The 17,201-nt window shown below is 36.9% G+C and overlaps 1 protein-coding gene across 1 annotated transcript in view; it reads left to right on the forward strand.

Moving 5' to 3' along the window:
* galnt9 (polypeptide N-acetylgalactosaminyltransferase 9) overlaps positions 1-12,972 on the forward strand; it is a 118,865-nt gene extending 105,893 nt beyond the window's left edge. The window contains exons 8-11 of the mRNA XM_059548664.1: positions 3,658-3,795; positions 5,181-5,276; positions 11,255-11,422; positions 12,008-12,972. Of these exons, the coding sequence (XP_059404647.1) occupies positions 3,658-3,795; positions 5,181-5,276; positions 11,255-11,422; positions 12,008-12,154 (549 nt within the window). The 3' untranslated portion in view covers positions 12,155-12,972. The remainder of the gene's footprint in view (positions 1-3,657; positions 3,796-5,180; positions 5,277-11,254; positions 11,423-12,007) is intronic.
* The last annotated feature ends 4,229 nt before the right edge of the window (positions 12,973-17,201 follow it).

Below are 17,201 nucleotides of genomic sequence, written 5' to 3' on the forward strand. Positions count from 1 at the left end.
TTTTGCGAAATGTTGTTTGAACCGAGGCGTTTGTACAGCGATTTGTCGCGCCATATCAAAGAGCACCAAAATAGCATTTATTGTTTGAACTTCCTGAAAAAAAGGACATCATTTGAAATATGAGACATTGTTTCTTATCAAAAGTAACTTTCAGGATCATGGACCTGTTTTGTTGTGATTTGCCCCGTCTTTGTTCCTGGTTTTCATTATATGGTCTTTTTCCTGTCCTCGTATAGTTTAACTAATGCCTCCTGCCTGCTTCCTAGATAGCGTACTGTGACAGAGGAACCGATCTAAACCATTACTTCCGTGTCTACCCTCCATTTTACTTTTTCTTTTTTGTACAGTGTTTTTTGTTTCTTAAGTTTCTCTTATGGATCCCCTCGCCCGCTCTAAATACATCCTCCTCCTGCTGGACCAGGGGGAAAGATCTCTCGAGGGTCATACAAGACTCTTCCTGGAGGTAGCACATTACACCAGCTACCTGGACGACGTGCACTGCGTGTTCTACAACGCAAGCCTAAAACTTGCGTGCAGTGCACCGCTGTCCGAAGATGGCCCTCTGGAGAATTTTGCTGCCATCATGGAGTGGATCCTGGTGAGAAACGGATCTCCCTTCACCGTTGGTCTCGAGGCTGATCTTGCCGGATCCATTCCAAACCCAGTCCCCAGTCCACTATCTCCCCATGGTGCAGAGCATCAGCCCTAGCCCACTGATGATGGAGAGCCGATTCCCGCCACAATAAATGAGCCATTGCAAAGCCGAGCTCCCTGGAAGCGGAGCTCAACCCATCAGACCAGGTGGGAGAGCCGGCGACCACACCCACCATGAGGGAGCAAGCTGTGGACGGTTGGAACACGGAGTGAAGCTCCGCCCACTGCACCACGACTGAGGGTGAGTTGATTATACATTTGGGACTGCTGGACTTAAAAGGGGACCTAACACAGTTCTGTTTCCTAAAAAACAGGACAATTTTTGTATTTTACAAATTGGTTGGCAACCATACTCCTTAGTACTACCACTGAGCATCAGAGACTTAGTTTTAGATTCTGAGCATGTTTTTTCCGAATACCATTAGAAGTTATTTGCTTCAATCCACTAAGCACTTCTCCATGCTAACTTGAGCCCACTCGCTAGCTCTGGTAATTAAACAGATGATTAGCATGTTAGTGACTCCTAATGAAAGAACAATTTCAGTCTCCCATGACTGACATAACTGCAAACACGCACTCCTCCTGTTCTCCCTGACAATTTTCAGACAGATTAGAGCTCTTTTGTTTATGAGCGATGGTCTGATGATGGAACACAGTGAAAATGTAATATGTAATTACACCAGCTACCTGGACGACATGCACTGTGTGTTCTACAACGCAAGCCTAAAACTTGCGTGCAGTGCACCGCTGTCCGAAGATGGCCCTCTGGAGAATTTTGCTGCCTTCGTGGAGTGGATACTGGTGAGAAACGGATCTCCCTTCACCATTGGTCTCGAGGCTGATCTTGCCGGATCCACTCCAGACCCAGTCCCCAGTCCACTATCTCCCCATGGTGCAGAGCATCAGCCCTAGCCCACTGATGATGGAGAGCCAATTCCCGCCACAATAAATGAGCCATTGCAAAGCTAGCTCCCTGGAAGTGGAGCTCAACCCATCAGACCAGGTGGGAGAGCCGGCGACCACACCCACCATGAGGGAGCAAGCTGTGGACGGTTGGAACACGGAATGAAGCTCCGCCCACTGCACCACGACTGAGGGTGAGTTGGTTATACATTTGGGACTGCTGGACTTAAAAGGGGACTTAACAGACTGGGAAACTGAGCTGGAAGTTGACTTGTCCCCTCTCCTTTGTCCTTAGTCCCTGCTGGTCCTGTCCAGCCATGAGGGGGCTCTGATCAGCCAATATGCTCTCCCTCAGCCAACCATCAATACCGTGCAAGCGCTGCAGGTCTGTCATCCTCCATCATCGCCATGGCTGGAGCATCTCTATCCTCCGCTTCCAGCCTCTTAGGCCCGTACTCTGCTTCGGCCCATAGACCCAGCGGCTCCACCTAGGCTACTAGTTCCATCGCCTCTACCGTCACCTGTTTTGCCCCTGTCTTTGTTCCTGGTTTTCCTTATATGGTCTTTTTCCTGTCCCTGTTTAGTTTAATTATGATTCCTGGCACCTGTGTTTGTTTATTGTCCCAAGTAATTAAAGTCTTTGCTTTTGCGTTCTGTGTTTTTGCTTGTTACGTTGGTCTGTTTCCTGCCATCTCCAGTGTTGATGTACCCTGTGTTCCGTGGATTAAAGTGGATTGTTTTCATTTACTCATGCCTCCTGCGTGCTTCCTAGATAACGTACTGTGACAGTAACAATATATAAAACTGGAAATTTCCAATGACGTTCTGCTCATGCAGTGGCTAAAACAATGCTGCATTTGTTCGGTGTATATATATAATTAACTGGAATGCGGTGCACTGTAAAAAAATTAAATAATAATAATAATAAAACCGTGTAAACACTACTAGTTTGTTTGTAGCTATAAACATTTTATTATTTGACTGAATTAAGTGCTAAAATGCTTTTGAAATACAATAACTTTGATTTTGCTTCCTGACATATGACTTCATTGCGTCTGTTGTAAAAAATAAATTAACTTTAATGTCATAAATTGTTACACATCACTGAACACATAACAATTAAGCTTCTACATAGACACATTATAACATTAGATATAAATATTTCAAGTTGAAAAGGCTTCCATTGTAAGTGATTTGCATTGTAGACATTTTAATTAACAGAGAAACAAAACCAGTGAAAAATGTAAATAAATACTGAAGCATTCTGTTTGGGTGTAATCCTCCCAAATAAGGAACAAACTGGATTCTGCATTGAACATAGTTCTGTTTCCTAAAAAACAGGACAATTTTTGTATTTTACAGAATGGTTGGCAACCATACTCCTTAGTACTACCACTGAGCATCAGAGACTTAGTTTTAGATTCTGAGCATGTTTTTTCCGAATACCATTAGAAGTTCTTTGCTTCAATCCACTGAGCACTTCTCCATGCTAACTTGAGCCCACTCGCTAGCGCTGGTAATCAAACAGATGATTAGCATGTTAGTGACTCCTAATGAAAGAACAATTTCATTCTCCCATGACTGACATAACTGCAAACACGCACTCCTCCTGTTCTCCCTGACAATTTTCAGACAGATTAGAGCTCTTTTGTTTATGAGCGATGGTCTGATGATGGAACACAGTGAATATGTAATTCAAAATTACTAATACGAATAACTAGAACAGACTGTCCTAAGCAATATAGCTATCAACAACTTGAACGGTGATCCCACTAAATTAATAAATTAATAATTAATCAAATTAATAAAAACGTATTTAATTATTGGGCTAATTTCATAACACCATTTATTATTAGCATGGAAACATTTGGGGTAGTTGATTTAACTTTTTAGAATTTTTGATATAACTGTTATATATTTATAAAAAAAAATTAGTAGAAAAAATTATATACTAGATAGAAGTGACTTGTGATTTTTTTTTTTCTTTTTTTTTTTACTCAGAATCCCAGAGGAGCTGTTCCTGTAATTAGTGTATTTAAATTTTTTGCATAAAACAGCGCCTGCCAAATGACAACTCACAGTCTCGTTCTGTTGTTCCAGAACCCAGGAGTAGATTTTGGAGACGTGTCAGAGCGTGTAGCGCTGAGGAAGAAAATGAACTGCAGGAACTTTCGCTGGTACCTCGAGCATGTCTATCCCGAGATGAGAATTTACAATAACACCATCACTTACGGAGAGGTAATAAAGACAAAGCAACCCCTTATGCACCTTTTAAACCAACAAAACCTGCATGTACTTTCACACACTGTTAGTTTAATGTCTCTATAATTCTGTGAAGAATATATTATTCTGTTACACTTAGTTTTTTTTGCAGATTTTGAAGTAATAATTCACTTAAACTGCTTGCTAAAGATTCTAATTATACTCTACCTATATATACTATCTATGAGTGTGTGTGTGTGTGTGTGTGTGTGTGTGTGTGTGTGTGTGTGTGTGTGTGTGTGTGTGTGTGTGTGTGTTTGTCTATATACTGTATCTATTCATACAGTGTATATCTATATCAAGTTTTTGCATGAGTAAACTCTGTCACTTGTTCTACAAGTGGAGTGACCATTGTTAGGTTTCTCTGAATAAGTTTTCTTTGTCTAAGAGTGCCAAACGTCCACGTATACAAAATATTTATATTTCAAATCAATACTGTTCATTTGAACTTTCTATATAGCAAAGTATACTGAAAACAAATGTCACAGATTCCACAAAAATATAAAGCAGCACAACTGTTTTCAACATCTTAATCAATAAAATGATCAATGATCAATAAAATTCTTGATCATCAAATCAGCATATTAGAATGATTTCTGAAGAATATTAGAATGATTTCAGAAGAAAAATTACTTTTAAAAATATATTTTAATAGAAATCTAAAATGTTAATGCTTAAATAATAAATAGTATTTGTTATACTGTATTTGTATCCCTGGTATAAAGTACTTTCCATATTATTACATTATTTAAGCACTGTAATTTTTATCTATGTACTGATTGGTAAAAACTGCAGTGATACAGTAGAAATGTAAAGATAATTGATTTCCATAGCAACAGTGTAGCAAGCATCGGCATTAGCTCCAATTTCCTCATAATGAGATTTAATGAGGCTCTTATTAACATTGGAGTGTGTGTGGGTAGGAGGAGGGATGAGTGTGTGTGTGTGTGTGTGTATGTGTGTGTTAGAATTCAATTGGCCTAAATCTCAATAGAAGAGAAATCTTACAGTATTTTCAATTTGTTGCAGAAAAATGATACCTGCATTTCTACACTGACCTCTGGAACTGCAGAGGCTGAAAAACTATTGCTATATTGGAATAGTTTGTCTCTGAAAATATCCTTGCTAGACCACAGATTCCACATATCTCATCCTCTGTCCAGTATTAGGTTTTATGGATGGTCAATGTTGTCATCTCCCAAATGGATTTGTGCAGCATCTGTGCATCCATTTATGTTTAACATTCAGAGCAGCACTAATTCTATAAACTAAATCAGGCAGCTTAATAGTCCACAGTGTGCTCATGCTTCTTGCGTCATGATTTAGCTACCTGTGTTTATTATTGTTTATTTATTTCTCAGGTGCGAAACAGTAAAGCCAGCGGATACTGCCTTGATCAGGGGTCAGAGGAGGATGACAGGGCCATACTCTACCCATGTCACGGCATGTCATCACAGGTTAGTTTGTTTTCTTTTTCTAGTGTTCCTTATTCTTTTTTTTGTATAATTTCACCACTGGTTTGGAGGTTAGTGGTTTTTTATTTATTTATTTTTTTTTATAGTACATTTCATTCTCTCAATCTTCATATAGTTCCATCATTAAAATTACATTACATTTGTATCCTGAGCAGACAGCAAAAATCTTGTTACTTGCAAGTGCATGGACAGAGAGTCAAAAATATGCCACGTTCACAAAGATAAATTACTATATCAAGACTGACATATGCAGTGGTCTGGAGATAAAAAAAGCATCATTTTCACAAGCACATATAGATGTGTATTACAAGAATGAAATTATATTTGTAATTGAAACACATCTTGTCAACCTCAGTGTACACTTATTTCACATTGGTGGTGCACTGCACCATTGCCTGGAAATAGAGAGTCAAGTCAAGTCAAGTCACCTTTATTTATATACAAAAACAAAATACATTGCGCCAAAGCAACTGAACAACATTCATTAGGAAAAAAGTGTGTCAATAATGCAAAATGATTAAAGGCAGTTCATCATTGAATTCAGTGATGTCATCTCTGTTCAGTTAAATAGTGTCTGTGCATTCATTTGCAATCAAGTCAACGATATCGCTGTAGATGAAGTGACCTCAAATAAGCAAGCCAGAGGCGACAGCGGCAAGGAACTGAAACTCCATCGGTGACAGAATGGAGAAAAAAACCTTGGGAGAAACCAGGATCAGTTGGGGGGCCAGTTCTCCTCTGATCAGACGAAACCAGTAGTTCAATTCCAGGCTGCAGCAAAGTCAGATTGTGCCGAAGAATCATTTGTTTCCTGTGGTCTTGTCCTGGTGGTCCTCTGAGACAAGGTCTTTACAGGGGATCTGTATCTGGGGCTCTAGTTGTCCTGGTCTCCGCTGTCTTTCAGGGCAGTAGAGATCCTTTCTAGGTGCTGATCCACCATCTGGTCTGGAAACGTACTGGATCCGGGTGACTGCAGTGACCCTCTGATTTGGATACAGACTGGATCTGGTGGCTACGGTGACCTCGGAATAAGAGAGAAACAGACAAATATTAGCGTAGATGCCATTCTTCTAATGCTGTAGCAAGTACATAGGGTGTTATGTGAAGTGTTCCCGGTTCCGGTTTACCTAATTAATGCAGCCTAAAAATCCTTTAACGGATTTGGATATTAAAAGCATATTAGTATGTTATGTGTAAGCCAGGTTAAAGAGGTGGGTCTTTAATCTAGATTTAAACTGCAAGAGTGTGTCTGCCTCCCGATCAATGTTAGGTAGGTTATTCCAGAGTTTAGGCGCCAAATAGGAAAAGGATCTGCTGCCCGCAGTTGATTTTGATATTCTAGGTATTATCAAATTGCCTGAGTTTTGAGAACGTAGCGGACGTAGTGGATTATAATGTAAAAGGAGCTCATTCAAATACTGAGGTGCTAAACCATTCAGGGCTTTATAAGTAATAAGCAATATTTTAAAATCTATACGATGTTTGATAGGGAGCCAGTGCAGTGTTGACAGGACCGGGCTAATATGGTCATACTTCCTGGTTCTAGTAAGAACTCTTGCTGCTGCATTTTGGACTAGCTGTAGTTTGTTTACTAAGCATGCAGAACAACCACCCAATAAAGAATAACAATAATCTTACCTTGAGGTCATAAATGCATGGATTAATATTTCTGCATTTGACATTGAGAGCATAGGCCGTATTTTGGATATATTTTTGAGATGGAAAAATGCAGTTTTACAAATGCTAGAAACGTGGCTTTCTAAGGAAAGATTGCGATCAAATAGCACACCTAGGTTCCTAACTGATGACGAAGAATTGACAGAGCAACCATCAAGTCTAAGACAGTGTTCTAGGTTATTACAAGCAGAGTGTTTAGGTCCTATAATTAACACCTCTGTTTTTTCAGAATTTAGCAGTAAGAAATTACTCGTCATCCAGTTTTTTATATCGACTATGCATTCCATTAGTTTTTCAAATTGGTGTGTTTCACCGTGCCGTGAAGAAATATAGAGCTGAGTATCATCAGCATAACAGTGAAAGCTAAAACCATGTTTCCTGATGATATCTCCCAAGGTTATAAAGCGTGAAGAGTAGCGGTCCTAGTACTGAGCCTTGAGGTACTCCATACTGCACTTGTGATCGATATGATACATCTTCATTCACTGCTACGAACTGATGGCGGTCATATAAGTACGATTTAAACCATGCTAATGCACTTCCATTAATGCCAAAAAAGTGTTTGAGTCTATGCAAAAGAATGTTGTGGTCAATTGTGTCAAACACAGCACTAAGATCCAACAAAACTAATAGAGAAATACACCCACAATCAGATGATAAGAGTAGATCATTTGTAACTCTAAGGAGAGCAGTCTCAGTACTATGATACGGTCTAAATCCTGACTGGATATCCTCACATATACCATTTTTCTCTAAGAAGGAATATAATTGTGAGGATACCACCTTTTCTAGTATCTTGGACAGAAAAGAGAGATTCGAGATTGGTCTATAATTAACTAGTTATTTGGGGTCAAGTTGTGGTTTTTTGATGAGAGGCTTACTAACAGCCAGTTTGAAGGTTTTGGGGACATATCCTAATGACAATGAGGAATTAATAATAGTCAGAAGAGGATCTATGACTTCTGGAAGCACCTCTTTTAGGAGCTTAGATGGTATAGGGTCTAACATACATGTTGTTGGTTTAGATGATTTAACAAGTTTATACAATTCTTCCTCTCATATAGTAGAGAATGAGTGGAACTGTTCCTCAGGGGGTCTATAGTGCACTGTCTGATGCGATACTGTAGCTGACGGCTGAATGGTTGCAATTTTATCTCTAATAGTATCTATTTTAGAAGTAAAGTAGTTCATAAAGTCATTACTGCTGTGGTGTTGGGAAATGTCAACACTTGTTGAGGCTTTATTTTTCGTTAATTTAGCCACTGTATTGAATAAATACCTGGGGTTATGTTTGTTTTCTTCTAAAAGAGAAGAAACGTAATCGGATCTAGCAGTTTTTAATGCTTTTCTGTAGGATAGGTTACTTTCCCGCCAAGCAATACGAAATACCTCTAGTTTTGTTTTCCTCCAGCTGCACTCCATTTTTTTGGGCTGCTCTCTTTAGGGTGCGAGTATGCTCATTATACCATGGTGTCAAACTGTTTTCCTTAACCTTCCTTAAGCGTAGAGGAGCAACTGTATTTAAAGTGCTAGAAAAGAGAGAGTCCATAGTTTCTGTTACATCATCAAGTTGTTCTGAGGTTTTGGATATGCTAAGGAATTTGGATACATCAGGAAGATAACTTAAAAAGCAGTCTTTTGTGGTAGAAGTGATGGTTCTTCCATACTTGTAACAAGAAGTAGAATTTACAATTTTGGCTATATGAAGTTTGCACAAAACTAAATAATGATCACTTGGCTGCATAATTTCAACACTATCGACATCAATTCCATGTGACAGTATTAAATCTAGAGTATGATTTCGACAATGAGTAGGTCCTGAAACGTGTTGTCTAACCCAAATAGAGTTCATAATGTCTATAAATGCTGATCCCAATGCATCTTTTTCATTATCAACATGGATATTAAAATCACCAACTATTAAAACTTTATCTGCAGCCAGAACTAACTTGGATGTAAAATCACCAAACTCTTTAATAAAGTCTGTATGGTGCCCTGGTGGCCTGTATACAGTAGCCAGTACAAAAATAACAGGGGATTTATCATTAACATTTGTTTCTCTGGATAATGTTATATGAAGCACCATTACTTCAAACGAGTTATACTTGAAGCCTGCCCTCTGAGAAATCCTGAAAACGTTGTTATAAATTGAAGCAACACCTCCCCCTTTGCCTTTTAGATGCGGCTCATGTTTATAACAGTAATCTTAGGGGGTGGGCACATAAGAGGTTGAAATTACCTATAGATTGTATCTCAATTATTGTGTCCTGTCATTTCATAACTACTTCTCTTTCATAATAGTTGTTAGAAGTGTTACGTGTATCTGTGTGACACTTATATTCTAAGCTCATAGGTGGCGTTGTGGGGGATTCCCATTTTGTGAGAGTCGCATGACGTCATCATGGATGCCAAATAAATAGGCTGTGAGGCGACAATGGTGGTCTCTCTCTATTGCTCCGCTTCTCATTGTTCTTGCATGCTTCTCTCTTATCGCCTGTTTTTTTTAATTTATTTATTTTTATTCTTCTTTAACTTGTCAATTAGTGTTTTGATATCTTTTTACTTATCAGCAGTGGGTAGTGTATTTATTGATTAGTTCACATTTTGTTTATTTAGTAAGAACTGATTGAGAAAAGCAGTGGTCCGGAAGACTCACCCGTTCTTATTTTTTATTTCGGAAGTCAGATAAGAACTTTATTCCGAGAACAGGTGTAGTTAGGAGTCTGTTTTCTTAGCTTTCCTACCCGTAAGCGTGATTTTTATTTTATTTATTTTTTTATTTTCCATGAGATTATGTTCATAAATATTCTTTGTGAATTGTTGCACATTATTTTGAATGTTTGAATGTTTGAGTTGAACTCCATAAATTAATTAATTTGTCCTGAAATTCATCAGGTGTTGTGATACTTTTAATATGTTCGGCCTGTGTCCTTTATTTGATTGTTTGAATTAATGAGCATTAAAATGGTTATGGGCCATAACAGAAGTCATCAGTTTATGTGACTTTGACTTCTGACATATTTATTCATTCAGATTAAATGGATGTGGAATAATCAAACAGTTCTCCTATCAGGCTATGATCTTTGACAGCATGATTTGAACTTTTCACTGTCATTCATACAAGATAGAGACATGTTCCTTTGAACAATTTAAAATACAGTCTCTCTTTCTCTCTCGCTCTCTCTCTCTCTCTCTCTCTCTCTCTCTCTCTCTCTCTCTCTCTCTCTCTCTCTCTCTCTCTCTGCCTTGTTCTATCTTCCTCCCTCCTAAATCTTGTAAAGGAATGACAGTCTTAGTCCATAATCCAGGCCTAAGGGGAAATAAAGCAATTGAAGTATATTCCCATTGTATCATCTAATTAGAATAAAAGCTGGTTTTACATGATACAGCTAAGCTTCATTTTTTACCCATGTTTTATCATGTCCTTGGCCAATGACTAAGTAAAAACAGAAATCATTCATGGCTGCTGTCACTGAAGCCCCAGTAATAATTTAACCATTTGTAATGATTCACTTTCAAAAATATTGGTTGTAGCCTTGCAAATTCAATCAGAAATCTAAAACATATTCAGGTGGGGGTTTTAACTCTTAGAATTTTTCTATGAATTCAACAATAATAATAATATTTGAAATATAAGATCATTTATGAAGACATAATTGTTTAATGTTTTGATCGTCAAGCCTGTTCAAAAAGTTATCCTACTTGTCATTGTTTTCATGAAAAATCCTTTGCTACTTAGTCCTCTTTGAGCTTGTCTGTTTGTGGTACATCAGCTAAGTGAATGAGAGCTGGAATCACTTTACAGTATGCATGAAGATTAGCTCACTCTATTGTCCTCCTGCTGTTTTCACCTTGGTCACTGGACAATTATCCTTGGTTCTATAGATTATCTTTACTCAATAGAGCGAACTTGACTTTCAGCTGAATTATTGACCTGTGTTATTCTGTCCCATGTACTTACCATAATAGATAGCTGTTATCTAGACTTCCATCTCTCTAGACAGTTTGTGTACACTTCGGTGCGATGGTGCTTTTAATCATACAAGTACTGCCTAGTTGGAGTTTTCTTAAAGGAATAGCCCACCCAACAATTTTTTTCAAAATACATTCAATGGAAGAAAGAAAGTCATACAGGTAGAACAACATGAGGGTGAGAAAATGTATAATGGTATTTTCATTTATGGGTGGACAATACCTTTAAGCTGTATTTCTAAGACCTTCCATTTCATTTTATATACTACATAGTTCCTGTTCTCACATTGCAACTTGATGTTTTATTTCAGTTGGCGAGGTACACCACTGAGGGCTTACTGCAGTTAGGAGCCTTGGGGTCGACTACGTTTCTGCCTGACACAAAATGCCTGGTGGATGATGGAAGAGGAAGGACTCCGAGCTTGAAAAAATGTGATGCTCTCACAAGGTCCTCCCAGAAGCTCTGGGATTTTACTCAGGTAAGTAAACACACTCATACAAAACAATTTATTTACTATCTTGCTAAATGCTTAATATTAATATTTTATTCTCCACTTGAGACTTTGATGGATTTTATTTAACTAAATGGAGAAGGTCATTTTGTCAAAGAAAAAAAATACTTTTAAAATAATATAAATTTTAAACATAATTTTAAAAATAATAATATTTTAAACTGGGTTCTTAAAAAATACTTTTTTTTTTTAAGCACCCTTAATATATATTTTAATGTACACCAATGTTTAAAAGTTTGGGTCTGTAAGATTTTCTTTTTATGTTTTTCTTTTTATGAAAGAGGTTCTTATGATCACCAAGGCTACAATTATTTGATCATAAAATACTGTGCTGCATATTTTTTTGAGGATTCTTTATTCTTTTCTGAATATAAAATTCCAAAGAAAGTCATTTATTTGAAATAGAAATATTTTGTAACATTATGAATGTCTTACTATCACTTTTTTATTACATCCTTGCTGAATAAAAGTGTAAGTTTAAAAAAATCTTACTGTATTGTAGTGTGTGATGCCAAGAATAATTACATTTGTTCTTAAATATTTATTTCATAGAATGGACCCATCATAAGTCGAGACACAGGACGTTGTTTGGAGGTTGAAATGTCAAAAGATGCGAACTTTGGCCTGCGACTGGTCGTCCAGCGCTGCTCAGGACAGAAATGGGTGATTCGGAACTGGATAAAACACCCCAGACATTGAGGAACATCCAACCTGAAAAATAACCTCCCTGAGCAGGAGAGCAGCCATAGACACAAACCCCTGACAGTGGGGTTGAGACAGACGAGGAAAACTCTCTTTAGGGGTAAAATGCTTTCAGTATAGACGTCTAAAAAGGAAAAATTGTCTTTGGACGCATCTACAGTTGAGCGAGCAGATAAAGCAGAATACCGTCAACACAAGGAGAAAGACTTGCTCATTGCAAGTCCTCTGTACAGACTCCCAGTTTACTGCAGGATAATTGTGTTCCCGAGAGGAAATCTGATGAGCTGTCTTGGTGAAATTCCGAGAGAAATATTCAAAAGAGTTGCGGATAAACAAAGAGAGAGGAAGCGAAAGTTGCAAACCCCTCTGAGCAAAGTCTCCAGTTTTACTTCTTATCAATTGCCATATCAACACTTATTTCTTCAGGCTGTGAGTTGCTTTGGATAATTGAATATCCACATTGAAACTTTAAATGGGTATCCCAAGTGCTACAGAACAAAAAAGAAAGTAGTATAGACTTTAATAGTTTCAACTATTTTAGCTATCAAGTATTTTCTTTCCTTGATTTACAGACTTAATTGCTAATGCACAACAAAACCATGTGTTCACTCAAGAACTCATGTGCCTTTCTTTATCTTTATGCCATCAGACCAGGGAATGTTCCTCCCTAAGCATGTACAAAATATTTGATTTTAAATTAATTAAAATATGAATATAATGTTAAGAGGTCTTATTGTAGAAATGCTTTGTAAAATACTAAAACATTATAATCCAGGAAAATCCAATAAAAACAAGTTTTCTTTTCTTTTGTACAATGTTGCGTGATTTAATTTATATGAAAATCAGTGAAGAAAAATTATCAATGTTGATTAATATTGTAGGATCGATGACATCACATTTGGAAGCAATGAGTATGAAAGGTTACATTTCCATTGAAACAATATTTGAAATTCATTGTATTTCAATGTGATTTTGTAAACAGGACTTGAAGTTATGCATTGGAAATTGAAAAAGTACACTCCTTTTGTGCAATGGGAAATGTTTAAGAGATGTGAAATATTTAACCAAAAATGAACAATTGGCTGAAATTTTATTCACTCTCAGGACAAATATGTAAGTAAGATTTGGAGAAATTTAGCATTGCATCACTTGTTTAGCAATGGATCCTCTGAAGTGAACGGGTGCCGTCAGAATGAGAGTAAATGAATAATCAGTGCCAAAAAAATAACCATTATTTTTAAGAGTTTAAGAGGAATTGGTATGTAAGAGGTACTAAACTAAATGTAGAAGATGAATTCAAGTTTTTATGAATTTATGAAAGATTGGACTTTGCACTGAAAACTATTCAAAGTAATGTTTTAAAAAGGTAGACAGAATGAAGTTTGATTTCCAGTTAGCATTTTTGCATCCACAGTTTATTGTCTGAAGCTCTATGTCTGAATTCCTGTGAAACTAGTTGAGAAAAAGAAAGGACAACCAGAGATAAGCTTTGCATTTACAAACACTTTTACTGTGGGATGTACAATCTAATCATTACAAACCACACAACTCATCACTAGAGCACTGAACGCTTCTCAAAGCGATCAAACTCAGCATGCAGCTTCTCTTTTTTTCTTTCCTCTCTCATCTGCAGTGAAAGCCACTCCATTTCTTTCCACTCAAGTGTTTATTGCTCATGTAGTCCTGAGAGAGAGAGCACAATGCCTGACAACAGCAAAAACGCTTGGAAGAAGCCATCCAACTGTAAGCACTTCTTAGATGACTACCTGTGTTCTCAAGGCATTTTTCTAATTTGTTTTCAAGCACGACTAAGAGAGATTGCAGAAACCTGCTCAGCCAGGCTTCAGCTGTTCAGCTCGAATTGTTTCGTAAACAAGCATCTTCTCCCTCCACTCATCTACAAGGGGAAGATCTTATTTAAAACCACACTGGAGACCCAACATATGCTGTCGCTGCAAATTCACCCATAGTAGGCATGTGGTGCAATGAAACAAATATGAGAAATGTATTAGCAGACTGGGGTGCCTGTGTTTTTGCTCAGGCTTTTTACACATGATGTGGTTTAACGATGAAGTCATAGGAGGAAACGCACAGTGAGCATGCATCTATGAATCATTCCACAATCTGCTTCGTCCAAGACGACAAACGAATGCAGTAGACCTGCTGAGCCCAGCACTCTGAGCCAGTAGTGGGAGAGCTGGTGATGCTAGTCTACACTTAAACATGATTTTGTGGTTAAATATATATAACAGATAAAGGTTGTGCTTTCTATACTGAAAAACTCAAAACCTTTTTTGAAAAGTTCAAATTAAATTGAAGCTCTAATTTACAAGAGTTAGTGCTTTTAAAAAATAAAAAAAAATTATATATATATATATATATATATATATATATATATAATTTTTTTTTTTTTTTTTTTTTTTTTTTTTTTTTTTTATGAAGAATTGATCCAAATCTTGTACCAACTTTAGCTTTCATTACAGCTTTTAATCTGTTGGGATCTTGAGTTTGTCTCTACTAACTTTGCACATCTAGAATTTGCAATATTTGCTCACTCTTCTTTGCAGTTTGGCTCAAGTTCAGTTAAATGTGATGCTGAGCGTTTGTGGACTGCAGTCTTCAAGTCATTCCACAGATTTTCAGTGGGGTTTAAGCCTGGGCTCTGGCTAGGCCATGCAAGGACATTCTCCTTTTTCTCCTTAAACCACTGTCTGCTTTGTGTCATTGTCATGTTGGAAGATAAGTCTTCTTTCCATTGACAACTTTCTGGCAGAGAGCAACAGATTTTCCTCAGGAATTTGACGGTATTTTTCCCCATCCATTTTTCCATCTATCCTGACAAGTGTTCCAGTCCCTGCTGCAGAGAAACACCCCATAACAGGATATTGCCACCTCCATTTTTGAACTAGACATTTTAGGAAGCTGTGTATGAGCCTTCACTTTTATAAAGAATATCTCTTTCTGTTTGAGACTTTAATCTTTGAAACTTTATGGATCTTCTGTATGCTCAAACAGCTTTTAACTGATGAAATCACATCATATGACCCTTTTAAACTATTCTTCTTTTCACTGTTTATGTTACGCATTTACACATTTGTTTCATTTCATTTTAAGCTCATTTTATTTGTCACCAGTGAAATTTGGTTATATTGGTGGTTAATGTCCAAAAAAAGTTATTGTTTTCCAAATAAATGTTTCCAAACCACTCCACCCATCTTTCCACTTGCCCCATATTCTGCAATAATGTGAAAGCGACAGTTCAGCCCTAAACTCATGCCATTGGCTGATTCATAAGCTGACAAGTGGGAAAGCTCAAATAAGCACAGCATGTTTTGAAATCTCCACAGTGTCAGTGTTTACAGTCTTTGGGGAAATCAGCCTACCAAAGACTTACTTAGACTTGTCTCTGCACATTAAACTGTGATAGGTTGAAGCTATTTAATAGGTGTTTTTTTAATAGCATGCATAAAATGTTCCTGCTTCCTGACAGATCTAAAATAGGTATCCTGAGAATTCCCACCAGTGTCTGTGAAAGCCACAGACTCTGTAAACAACAAAGTGTTGGATAGCCAGCAAAACCTTTTTTTCTTTTTTTTTATCAAGCCAATTAAAAACTGAGCCAAACAGAAGACTCTGTCTTCCTTTTCTGCCTTCAGGATTGTATAAGTGTTTAGTTGGTGAGGGTAACGAAATCATTTGGTTTCAAAAAGCATATTTCTCCATACTGAAGATGCTTATTCAGAAATATGCTTGTATTCTGTCTAGAACACTTTTTAGATATAAATCACAAATATTTTAATGTGTGTACAACAAAATGTTATTATATTATATACAGAATTGCCAATAATTAATTATTTATTCATTTATTTAATTAAAAAAATTGCATTATAGTAGATATACATTTTTTACAATTATCAATCATTTATTTGTTTTTGTTTGTTTGTTTAAAAATATTTTTCTCCACTGATGCTAATTAGAAATATGTTTTCTGTCTACACTTTTTATTTTTAGATATAAATACAAATATTTTATTAGATTATAGTTGGTATAATAGTTTATTTTAACTATATTAATTTATTTATTGTTTGTAAATATAATTAATGTTATACTAGTAATCCATCATAAATGTATTTATTCATGATGAGTTAATAAATTATTCAAATTGAATTTATTTGTTCAAAATGATTTAATACAAAGAGTAAATATTCATTTAATGCCAAATTAAAACCAAAGCTGCTCTGAAAGCCCACCCTGGTAATAGGCTCACAAGGGACCAACATGTCTGCTAAATTGCAACAACAATGATTCATTAAAGAAATTCTAATAAATGTCACACTAATTCTTGTTGTGTCTGAAACAAAGCAAAATAAATGCCTCTGATTTTATCTTCACTCTGTCAGACGAGATAGAAAAAAAATAAAAATAAAACGAAAAACAAAAACAAATGTGTTGTGTAGTCTGGCCTTGCAGGATAAAAGCAGTAGTTGTAAAATGTTAATGTTTTCATTCCCAGAGTTGTTAAACAACCAGAGGACACAAACGGAGAGAGCCAGCTTTCAATTTACCCAAAGAGGATAGTTACAGGTTCATGCCTTTGACAAGGGCAGCCCCCCTCACAAAACGGGAGAGTGGAAACTGATGTACGACTCACATTATCCGTTCCATTCTTTCCTCTGACACTCAGGATGGATGGTGGGACAGCTTAATAGGGAGCTTTGAAGAGAAGAAGGCAGGATGGGAATGAGACGAAGTAGAGAAGCAGGTCACGAGGGCACCTTCTCAAGAAGACTTTCACTGAGGTACTGACTGGAAAAAGTCTGATCAAGACTAAAAGAACTTTGCTGAAATGACCTTTTTTTCTATTCTAGGTATAATGGGTTATTGCTAGGGCAGCCAAATGTAGCATATGTAATCAAGAATAGTAATCACGTTAGATATTCCAACATGGAGATTTGGTGCTCAAATATTATTCATGCTAAATTTATGGGGGAAGTCGTGGCCTAATGGTTAGAGAGTCGGACTCCCCAATCGAAAGGTTGTGAGT

Source organism: Carassius carassius, chromosome 4, assembly GCF_963082965.1.
Source record: "Carassius carassius chromosome 4, fCarCar2.1, whole genome shotgun sequence".
NCBI classification, from domain to species: Eukaryota; Metazoa; Chordata; class Actinopteri; order Cypriniformes; family Cyprinidae; genus Carassius; species Carassius carassius.